The sequence below is a fragment of the Antechinus flavipes genome, chromosome X (assembly GCF_016432865.1).
Source record: "Antechinus flavipes isolate AdamAnt ecotype Samford, QLD, Australia chromosome X, AdamAnt_v2, whole genome shotgun sequence".
NCBI lineage: Eukaryota > Metazoa > Chordata > Mammalia > Dasyuromorphia > Dasyuridae > Antechinus > Antechinus flavipes.
This window is the reverse complement of record NC_067404.1, coordinates 83,252,311-83,262,791: the sequence shown is the minus strand read 5'-3', so window position 1 is coordinate 83,262,791 and position 10,481 is coordinate 83,252,311. Positions and strand designations below refer to the sequence as shown.

The 10,481-nt window shown below is 60.7% G+C and overlaps 1 protein-coding gene across 1 annotated transcript; it reads left to right on the top strand.

Annotated features, from left to right (window-relative positions):
* Nucleotides 1-552: 552 nt before the first annotated feature.
* Nucleotides 553-9,921, top strand: GDPD2 (glycerophosphodiester phosphodiesterase domain containing 2). The gene is made up of 16 exons (XM_051968138.1): nt 553-956; nt 2,334-2,455; nt 2,613-2,716; nt 3,146-3,239; nt 3,473-3,532; nt 3,652-3,750; nt 4,444-4,537; nt 4,614-4,759; nt 4,872-4,954; nt 5,052-5,202; nt 5,434-5,655; nt 5,850-5,998; nt 8,859-9,006; nt 9,134-9,216; nt 9,401-9,429; nt 9,539-9,921. Exons 2-16 carry the CDS (start codon nt 2,354-2,356, stop codon nt 9,586-9,588), a joined length of 1,614 nt encoding a protein of 537 aa, XP_051824098.1. The 5' UTR covers nt 553-956; nt 2,334-2,353; the 3' UTR covers nt 9,589-9,921.
* Nucleotides 9,922-10,481: the final 560 nt, after the last annotated feature.

Sequence of the window (10,481 nt, the reverse complement as noted above, 5' to 3'; positions counted from 1 at the left end):
AAAACTGGCCCTAGCTTCTGCCTCAGAGGGCACTGCTCCAGCACCTGGCGGCAGAAGTGCCCACGTCCGCCGGCCCTTTCGGAAGGTCCGGCGGGACCCTTGCCGCCTTTCCCAGCTTTCCGACCCTCTAGAACTTGTGCTTCAGTGGGAGGAGAGGATACAGGCCTCAAAAACAACTGTTTTGGAGCAGGTACGGGCCGGGGGCCGAGCCGGGGCCGGGGGCCGAGCCCGACCCACTAGCGGGTAGGGTGCCAGCCCTGATCTGAGCCGCAGGTTCTGGGTGGGCACGGCCGTGGGGGCAGAGAGCCCGGAGGAGGGGAATGGGAGCCGGCCCTCGGTTTTCCCAAGGGAGATTCCAGCCACCAGGCATGCCTGTCAAGCCGTGGCCTTCCTCCCTGCACCCTGCCCCTCCTTTCGCTGTAAGTTGCAAAAGTTGTGGCCTCCTCCCCCAACCTCAGCCTCCCCCTCCTCAGCCAGCCCTGGGCTCCTGGAGCCAGGACAAAGCCCCGGCCCCCACAGGGGACCCGATGGGAGGAGAAAGGGGAGGCAGCGGCACAAAAGAATTCCTCAGGCAGCTGGGAGTCCCATGACTACGGCCACAGGACAGCCAGGGGCCGGCAGGCGACCCCCGCTCCCTCCTTCCCCCGGGCGCATCCTCCGGGCTCCCTCCTTCCTGCTCCCGCCGGCCTCCCTCCGGCCTCCGACCTCTCCACCGCCTGATTGCCCTCCTTCCCCTGGGGCTCTGAGGCAGGCTGGGTGCCCAGTGACCCGAGCCGTGACCTGCCCCGCAGCCTGTAGGCGACAAGAGCGTAGCTACCTGTGACTTGGGGGAGCTGGGAGGAGGAGGGGGAAGAGCAGAAGGAGGAGGAGGAAGAAGAAGAGAAGGAGAAGGCACTGGGGCTGGCGGCTGCGGCTCGGGCAGAAGACAGACGCATTCGGATTGAAGAGCCGGGAACGTGAGCGCGCGCCTGGGTCTCTGTGGGGGGTGTGTGGGGGTGTGCGCGCGCGGGTATGTGTGCGCGCGCCCCCGAGAGGAGCTGTGCCTACACCAGGTGTGAGGCTAGAGGGGGCCGGGGATGGCCGGGGGGCTCCGGACCGCGGGGGATCGGGAAGGGCGACGGACCGGCTCGAACCGGAGCAAGCGCCCGGCCGGCATCGGCTCGGACTCGGAGCGGCCCCGGCTCCCCGTGCCCCGCCTCCAGGACGGGGCGCCCCTTGGGACTGAAAGGGGGGGCTACTTGGGGATTTGCATTTGTAGAAGGAGCTGGAGACCCGGGCAGGGGAGGACTGGGGGCCCGGGAGGGGACGCAAGGTGGGGGCAGGGTGGCCGCCCAGCAGAAGTCCGGGCTGGACCGCGGGAGGCGGCGGAGAGCTCCGGGGCGGGGGCTCTCTCCCGGCTCACCTTCCAGTCTCCAACTTCCCGGGACAATTCCCTGGGGGGGGCACTTTCCAGGATCCCACTGTCCTCGCACCCGAGCCTCCCTGCCCCACTGAGGCATCGCACCCCCTCGGACTGAGAGCTGGGGGCCAGGCTGGAGCCCGCTTCTGTCTTAGTACCCCCTCCCCTTCCCCTCCAATTCCCCCTCCCCCTGTGTCAGGAAGGGAGGCTGAAGTACCGGCCCCAAGTTGGAGCTGCTCCCCCCCCTCCAACACACCCTGCCCTGGAGCTCCGTGCACTTCAACCCAGGGACCGAAGCTTACTGGAAGGGTGGAGCCCCGGGGAGGGCAGGGAAGCAGCTCCGGGACTGGCCTTGGCGGGGCTGGGGGACCCCCCCCAGCTCCCGGCCAGCCTCTCCAGGTACTGAGGGCACCTTTCCCCACCGGGACTGAATGAGGAACCAAGACCCTCACCCAAGCCTCCGGCTTCTCAGATTTCTGGTGGGGTCAGCCCCAAGGCAGGGCCCCTTACCCAGCCACCCCTGGGGCAGCTGAGCCGGACTGGTCCTCAGCTTGGTTTGGTCCTGGCCAAGGTCTCTGGGAGAGGTGGCTCCCCTGGATGGAACCTGCCTTATCCCGGGGCAGGGCTTGCCTCAGCTTGCCAGGCTGAGTTGTCCTGCCCTAGTCAGTTATACTTCAGTGTCTAGACTTGCCCATCCACTCCCCCTCCTCCCAGGGAGGAGAAGGAACTACCAGCCAGCACTTGGGGCTCCCGCCTTTGCCCTGTGTGCCCTCCGTGGCGTTCTCCTGCCCGGCATCCGCAGGATTCAGGTCCAAGCAGGCTTGTCCCATCGCCCACGCACCGTGGGCGCAGAGGCCCGGAGTGTCCCCTGGTGTCCTGAGGTGGGTAGGCAAGCCAAGTAGATGCCCCCGACAGATTAGGGTCCCTCCTCTAGGAGCGATCTGGGCCTTGGCCATGGCAGAGTCCGGCTGCTTCTCCCTGTGGGCCCGCTGCCTCCTCAGCCTGTACAGCTGCTACTGGAGGAAACACGCCAAGGAGAAAATGCCAACCAGCAAGGTGTCCTAGAGGGGAGGGCAGCTGGGGGGGGCACCGGGGCCACAATGGGCGCCTCTGGGATGGGCTAAGTCATCCTTCCAAGGTGTGTCTCCCTGCCGGGCTAGGATCTTGGCTGGAGGAGCTGGGGGCCTGACCCAGCCTCTCCTGCCCTTTGCAGGGTGACTGTTTCTGGTTCGGCGTCCTGGCTGTGGCCTTCCTGTTCTCGCTGGGCTGGTTGTACATCGGGCTCGTTCTGCTCAATGATCTCCACAATTTCAATGAGTGTGTCACGGACCTGACCTAGTTCCCAAACTGTAGGCGTGCACACACACATGTACACAAACCTTGTGCTATACGCACAGGTTCGCACACATGTGCACACATGTGTGTACACACATGTATCCTTGCATACACACACATCCTATACACACACACACACACACACACACACACACACACACTTCCAAATGAACTCAGAGTTCCAGTTTCCTCTGCCAATCCCACCCAGTTCCGACTCTAATAAGCTCAGTACCCAGAGACCTTCAGCCCCACTCCCCTCCATCTCCCACCACAAACCCTTCACTGTCCCCCTGAAAGGCCTCTGCTGTACCCCGGTTCCTAGCCCCGCCCCTTGCCCCCCCTGAATACTCCCATGAGGGCCAAGGAAACCCTTTCCCTGTTTGGAAACTTCCCTGCCCCTTCCCCTCCTAGGTTCCTGTTCCGACACTGGGGCCACTGGCTGGATTGGTCCCTGGTGCTGCTGCCCGTCGCCTCCGTGCTGGTTACGTATTCCACCCTGCTGCTGGTAGGTCCCAGCTCCCTGCTCCGGTCCGATCCGTACCCCTGGCCCCTCCCCTTCTTTCATAGATCACCGGGGCCAATGGCCGCGAGAGTCAGTTAGAGCACCTAGGCCAGCTCTTCTCATTTTACAGAAAAGGAAACTGAGTCTCAAAGAGGAGAAGGGGCTTGGCCAAGGTCACCCTGGGGTCCATGGGAGCCCAGGTCTCCTCTCACTGCTCCCGCCCCCTCTTCCCCCAGCTCTTGGCCCTATTCCTTCATCTGTGTGGGCAGCCCCTGCACCTGCACTGGCTTCACAAGGTGAGTAGGGGCCAAGGTGCCAGGGCTGAGATGGAGGTGGCGGGGTGTATTTCCCAGCTAAGCAGGGCCACGCCTCTCCCCGCCACCATGGATGGAAGTCTGGCTGCTTGTATTCTCAGGGGCTGCTGTCGCTGACTGTGCTGCTAGTGGCCGCTGCCCTGGTGGGACTGGAAATCAAGTGGCAGGAAGAATGGAAGAGCCTTCGCCTGTCCTTGCAGGTGACCATTTCCATGGGTCCCATTAAATGAGACAATCTAGCCCCCATTTGGCAGACTCTTTCTTGGCCCCCATTGGATGATTCAATCTAACCCCCCCCATTTGTCAGTCTCTCTTGACCCCCATTGGTCGGTTCAATCCACCACCCCACCTATCAGAATCTCTCTTGGCCCCCATTAGATGATTCAATCTAACCCCTCCCATTTGTCAATTTCTCTTGGCCCCCCATTGGTTGATTCAATCTACTCCTCACTTATCAGAGTCTCTCGGCCCCTATTGGTTGGTTCAATCTACCCTCTCACTTATCAGAGTCTCTCTTGGCCCCCATTAGATGATTCAATTTAACCCCCCTCCCATTTGTCAATTTCTCTTAGCCCCCATTGATCAGTTCAATCTACTCGCCACTTCTCAGAGTCTCTCCTGGCCCCCATTGGTCGGTTCAATCTACTCACCACTTATCAGAGTCTCTCTTGGCCCCCATTGGTCGGTTCAATCTATCCTCCATTTGTCACTCTCTTGGCCGCCACTGGATGGGGTAGTCTCCTTGGGCATCCCCCTACACTCGGGAAGTCCTCACAATGGATCACCTTGGGCTCCCTAAAACCATAAGAGGCCCCAGACTCCAAAGGGAAAGGAGGCAGGGAGATTGGGGGTTTCCAGGAGGGTACCGCTTCTCATTCCTTACCTCCCCCTAGGCCACAGCCCCGTTTCTGCATCTGGGAGCAGTGGTTGGGCTCACCCTCCTGGCCTGGCCAGTGGCCGACGCCTTCTACAGGGCTCAGAAAAGAGGTACCAGCCCCGGCCTTCCCATCTTCCCGTGGGCCCTTTCCCCTGCCACCCCGCCACATCTCCCCTCTCCCTACAGATCCCAAGGTGCTGCTGCTGCTCCTGTTCCTTGGGGTGGCCCTGGCCATCTACCTGGCCCCCCTGGGCATCTCATCACCCTGTCTAATGGAGTACAACCAACTTCCCCAGAAGCCTGAGCTTGTAGGGCACCGGGGGGCTCCCATGGTGAGCTTGCACCATGGGGAAAGGGAGGGGAGGGAGGGAAGACTGCCCCCCAGCGCTCCCCTCGCCCCACGCATGTCCCCACTGACACAAGGTCACCCGCTTGGCTTCCCAGCTGGCCCCCGAGAACACACTGATGTCCCTCCAGAAGACCGCCGAGTGCGGGGCTTCGGTGTTTGAGACAGACGTGATGGTCAGGTGAGGGAAGTCACGGGGAGGGAGAGTCTAGGGCGGAGGGCAACCGTGGCGTGGGGGACGCAGGTCGGGCCTCCCCCAACACACCCCGTGCCCTCAGCTCCGACGGAGTGCCCTTCCTGATGCACGACAAACGTCTGGGGAGGACCACGAATGTGGCTTCCGTGTTCCCTGACCGAGCTGCCGGACACAGCAGTGACTTCTCCTGGGCTGAGCTGAAGCAGTTAAATGCAGGGACCTGGTTCCTGGAGGTGAGGAGGTGACCTGAGGGAGGCGGGGGGACGGAGGGTCAGCTAGAAGTGGCCCCTGCTCCGGCAGCTTCGCCCAGGGGACTCGGGGGGCCCAGGTTTCAGTCTCAAATGTACTAAGAACTCAGGCTGCATTCTTTTCCTCCCGGGGCCTCTGTTTCCCAGTGTGTAAAGTGAGTGGACAGATTCTCTAAAATTCAGTGACTGAGCTACGCGTCCCGTGTCCCACTCTAGAGACAGCCATTCTGGGGGTCCAAGAAGCTCTCGGATGCTGACCAGCGGGAAGCCCAGAACCAGACGGTGCCGTCGCTGAGAGAACTGCTGCTGGCAGCTGCCCCCCTCAATCTCTCCGTCATGTTTGACTTGCGCCAACCCCCACCGAACCACACGTATCACCACACTTTCGTCAACTGCACCCTGGATGCCGTGCTGAGTGCCGGGGTGCCCCAGGCCATGGTGATATATCTGGGATCCCCGCCTCCTGACCCCTAGCTCGGGCTCCCCCTGTGCCCATGTCCTGGCCACGACGGGAGTTGTGGTCTGGAGACCCCGACCTCCCCCCCCGCCAGGGATCCCATCCCATCCCGATGGCCTCAGCCACGGTGACGCTCCGCATCCTCCGCCCCCTGAAATCCCCCCCCAAATTCCAGGTACTCTGGCTGCCGGATGAAGAACGGGCTGAGGTACAACTCCGGGCACCCAACCTTCGCCAGGTGTACGGGTATCGAAAGGAGAACACGACTGAGCGGCCCCTGCGCCTCAACCTCCCTTACCAGGACCTTCCACTGACAGACATGAAGTGAGCATGAGGAGAAAGAGGGAGCTGTTCAGGAGAGGGCGGGGATGGGTACCCGCGAGGCTTCCCTTCCGGGGCCGGGTCCAGGGGAGGGAGAGGAATTGGGGGCACGGTACGACGGTGGGTTGGCTACAACTCTGCCATCCCCTTCGTTAACGGATATTTATCGAGGGGCAAACCTCTGTCAGACACCGCCAAAGAGAAGTCCGGCCCTCTTCCAGGCCTTCGTCTAGTCCGACGGCCTGGCTCCTCGGAGCCAGACGGGAAAAGCAACTTGCCCAAAGTCCTGGAAGTGGTTGGGGGGTGGATTTGACCCCGGGTCCCCAGCTCTTCCTACTGTCCTGCTCTGTCTCATAGAAAGAGCTGGAGAGAGAGGTACACGGTGATGTGGGTTAAATGGTAACCCCCATTTGGGAGCACCCAGTTTAGGGATGGATGTTCCTGCTTCTGGGAAGATAGCAGTCCCTCCTGGGGACTGAGTTCCAACCTCTGGCCACCATAAGCGACCCCTTAGGAGATAACGTAGCCCGATGATAAGATCACTGCCTTTGTTGTGGTTCATTATTCAGTTGTGTGTGACCCTCATTCCCCCATTTGGGGGTTCTCTTAGCAAAGATCTTAGAGCGGCTGTCCATTTTTTATACAGCTCATTTTACAGATGAGGAGACTGAGGCAAACAGGATCAAGTGACTTGCTCAGGGTCACCCAGCTAGGAAGTGTCTGAGGCCTGATTTGAGCTGGGAAGATGAATCTCCCAGACTCCAAAGCTGGGGGCTCTATCCAGTGCAGCGCCCACTGACTGGCTTTGTATTCACAAAGACAAAGTTCAGCTCGGTGGTGACACTAAAGTCATTTTGTCATTGTGTCAAATGAGAAGCTTGAACTCAGTGGACCTTAAGGGCCCTTCAGGCTTGGATCGAGGATCCTAGGCTCTTGGGTGTGCAGATCATGAATCCCATGTGTGTCCATTACGGCAGAGTCCCCTGTGGGAGCCGCCCCCTCCGGAGTCCAAGGGGACCCCCCCTTTGCCCCTGGGGGCTTGCCTCCCCCTCACTTTGCTGGAGCTCCAAGATGAGCGCTAATAGTGAAAAGGAGGAGGAACAAGCGCTTATGGAGCACTTCCTCTCCTCCGGACTCTACAAAAGAGACCAAGACTGACATTTTACTTAAGCCTTGCACACCATTCCCTTATGTTTGCTCATTCTCTCCCCCTCCACTGCTGCCTAACTATGGCTCCCTTCCCCCCTGTCTAACAGCATGCTCCGTTCTCCCCAAGCCGGAAAAACCAAACAACCCCCAAACTTCCCTTGCCGTCCCCTTGAGCTATCCTCCTCTATGTCTTCCCTTTCACAGCTGAACCCTGGGACAGTTTGGCAGATATTTGCAACCTGGCTTCCGCCCCCCTCTCCCTTCTCCCCCACTGCCTCTAGGGTTGGTCACCCACTAAGTGCAGTGGCCGGATCTCTGTCCTCTTCCTCCTCTCCTCCTTCCCCTGACTCTGGATGTTTGGCCCGGCCCCCGTAGGCCCTCCTTTGGCGATCTCATCACTCCCCATGGGTTTGATTATTGTCCCTAGCCAGATGACTTGCATTTCTCCACCCGGGGCTCCTGTGCAGTCCAGTCCTGAACTCCCAACCTCCTGCTGCCCATCTCCAACCTCACAGCCTCAGCCTGAGCTCCGGCTCTTTCCTCAGCTCCTCCCCATTTCCAGTGGCTCGGGCTCCAAAGCTGGAGCTCTTTCCTCTCCATCACCCGCCCACTCTCCAGTTATTTGCCGGATCCTCTCAATTCTTCTTCCCTAACATCCCTTCTTCATGTCCGTTTCCCTCAATGCTACGGCCACCGGGATCCCTCATTCAGCCTCTTCATGAGGGTGGGCTGCCCCGCTCGCTGGGTTCTTTATTCTGCATCCTTCCCACACTTGCCAGTCTTCCCCAGGTGACTCCCCACTGCCCATGGGTAGCTGGTAGGATACGTTGCCAGTTCCTTGGCCCAGCCTCGAAAGCCCTCCCCCAGCCCCGGGTCACAATCCCCGTTGCTCCTTTCTGTAGACGCTCTATCTTTCACGCCAGTTGTCATTCATCTGTCTCCCTGTGCCTGGAATGCCCTCACTCCTCAGGTGGAGGCTCTCAGAATCCCAGGCTTCCTTTGGGGCTCACCCTCTGGGCCGCTTCTTCCAGGAAGTCCATCCTGACTCCTTCTGGTGCTCTGTCCTTCAAATCGCCCAGTACTGCCCTACCTATGTACGGGTTGTATGCCCATCCTGGCTTCCTTTGGATTTTGGAGTCCCATAAGTGCCAGTCTAGAAGAAGGGTTCTCAGAAGGGATCCCTGAGGCCCGAAAGTTAGGATGCGTCTGGGTTGTTGATGGAGAGTGGAAGATAGGGAGCCGTCGAAAGCTCTGGAGGACATGATCGGAGATGAGATGGGGGAAGATTTAGGCGACGACTCGGGTGACTAGGGGCAGAGACTAGAGGCAGGGAGTCCATGGAATAGGATGCTGCAGTTCTGCAGTGAGAGGTCATGAAATCCCACACCAAGAGTGGATGCAAAAAAGGCGAAGATGCAAGAGATGTTACGAGGGGAAAACCGATGGGAGTTGGCGACTCATTGAGGGTCGTGAGTGAAGGAGTGGAGGATGACTGGGCTTTTGAGTGTAGGGGATCGGGTGAGTGGATGGTGCTTCCGGGAACCCACCGAGGAAGCTGGGCTTGGAGGGAAAGCTACCGAGTCCCTCCGGGAAGATGTCGGGGCCGAGCCGTGGCCGGCCAGAGGCACCGAACATCAGAGGTTGGGGGGCGCTCGTCCGGCCCCGTGGAGTCCGCGGCCCACGGGACCCTCCTCTTTCTCTCCGGCACCCACAGGCTCCTGCAGCGTGACAATATCTCCGTGAACCTGTTTGTGGTGAACAAGCCTTGGCTCTTCTCCCTGCTCTGGTGCGCCGGGGCTAGCTCGGTCACCACCAACGCCTGCCAGCTGCTGCAGCAGCTGCCCCATCCCGTCTGGCTCATCGTAAGGACTGTCGGCTTCCCTCTCTATCCGCCCCCTCCACTGCCATCATTGCCTTCTGTTAACCCTTAACCCTTGCCCCCCCCAAAGCATCCAGCAGGGGAGGGCTCACTCCTAAATGTCTCTACAGTCCCCCCGGACCTACCTGATGATCTGGACTGTCTCAGACTGTGTGTCTGCCCTGCTGCTCCTCTGGATCTTCTTCCTCCAGGGGTGAGTGCCCCTCTGTATCCCTCCACCTCCGTGCGTCATGGAAACGAGCCCGAGGTGCCGCCGGGGCTCGGAGCCCCTCGGGCCCTCGTCCCCGTGACTGGGAAGCCCCCAAACTGGGAGCGCTATGGGGAGGGGGGAAGCTCAAGCCGCCTGAACTGACAGAACAACCCTTCCCTCTGTAAAGGAAATGTGCCAAGGAGAGAGAGCAGGCCGGTAAGAGCTCGGGTGTTACCCATTTGTTGGCTCCTCGGCTTCCATGTTGCCCTCCCACTCCCGACCGTCCCCTCCGCCATCCATCCTCACGCTCACTGTATTCCTCCAGTCTCAGAGACTGCGGTGCTGCTCACCAAGATCAACAACTTGCTGGAATGAGGGAGGTGGCCCTTGACCCCCAAGCCTACCCCCTCTATAGCCTGAGGATTTCCTGCTTCCACTGGGTGGGACCCGTGACCCCGAGATGCTGCTGCCGGACCGCCGCTGTCTGGGAGTAGTCAGACTCCCCGGGCGGCACGTGGTGGGTGAGTGGGCAGGCCCCCGGCTCGGCCGGGATGTCTGTCCACCCGCCCTCCTGGAGGACAGGGGGGCCTCGGACCCTCCCCGGATGCCGCTCCCCCATCTCCCTCCCTGCCCACCTGAGCTCCTGGGGCTGCCACGAACAAGGTGCTCTCTGACTCTTCTCTGTCATTCAATGAATCGAATCCCCCACATGGTGTCATTTGTCTTTAGGGCTTCGGGGGGTGGGGGCGACACTGGGCTCCGGGTGGGCCAAGGAGCGGGGGACCCCAACGGGGCCCCGGGCTGGAGTGGCTCGCCTCCGCTAGCTGCCCAACAGCACCACCTAGCGTTCCCAGCTCCACCCCGCTTCTCCACGGGCGAGCAGAACATTGCCTGGCCACTGGAGCTGAGGAGTCTGGGGGCCTCCCCACCCACCCCGGCCCGGATCCCGCCACCCCCAGCCCGTCACCGGCGACAGGTCGGGGCTCCCGGTGGCCAAGAGACAGGCTCCGGCCTCAGAGCTAAGAAGCCCTCCGTCACCTTGAGTCTGACCTTCTCTCCTAAAGGAGGGGACAGATTCAGAGAGGAAGGGATTTCTCCTCAGAGAGACGGCCCTGGGTTTGGAGCAAAAGGACTTGGGTTCGAATGTCAACTGACACTCTGGGAGACTTTGGCCTGACCTCTCGACCCTTTGGGCCTCAGTTTCCCCATCTGTTAGAGAGACCGCCTAGTCCAAACCCCTCTTTATAGATGGGAAACTTGATACTCTG

Bases quoted from the DNA above. Each gene is read 5' to 3' on its own strand.
- GDPD2 (XM_051968138.1), top strand. From the start codon at position 2,354: ATGGCAGAGTCCGGCTGCTTCTCCCTGTGGGCCCGCTGCCTCCTCAGC. The intron at 2,717-3,145 runs GTGTGTCACGGA...TTCCCCTCCTAG, and splicing joins GATCTCCACAATTTCAATGA to GTTCCTGTTCCGACACTGGG. The intron at 4,760-4,871 runs GTGAGCTTGCAC...TTGGCTTCCCAG, and splicing joins GGCACCGGGGGGCTCCCATG to CTGGCCCCCGAGAACACACT.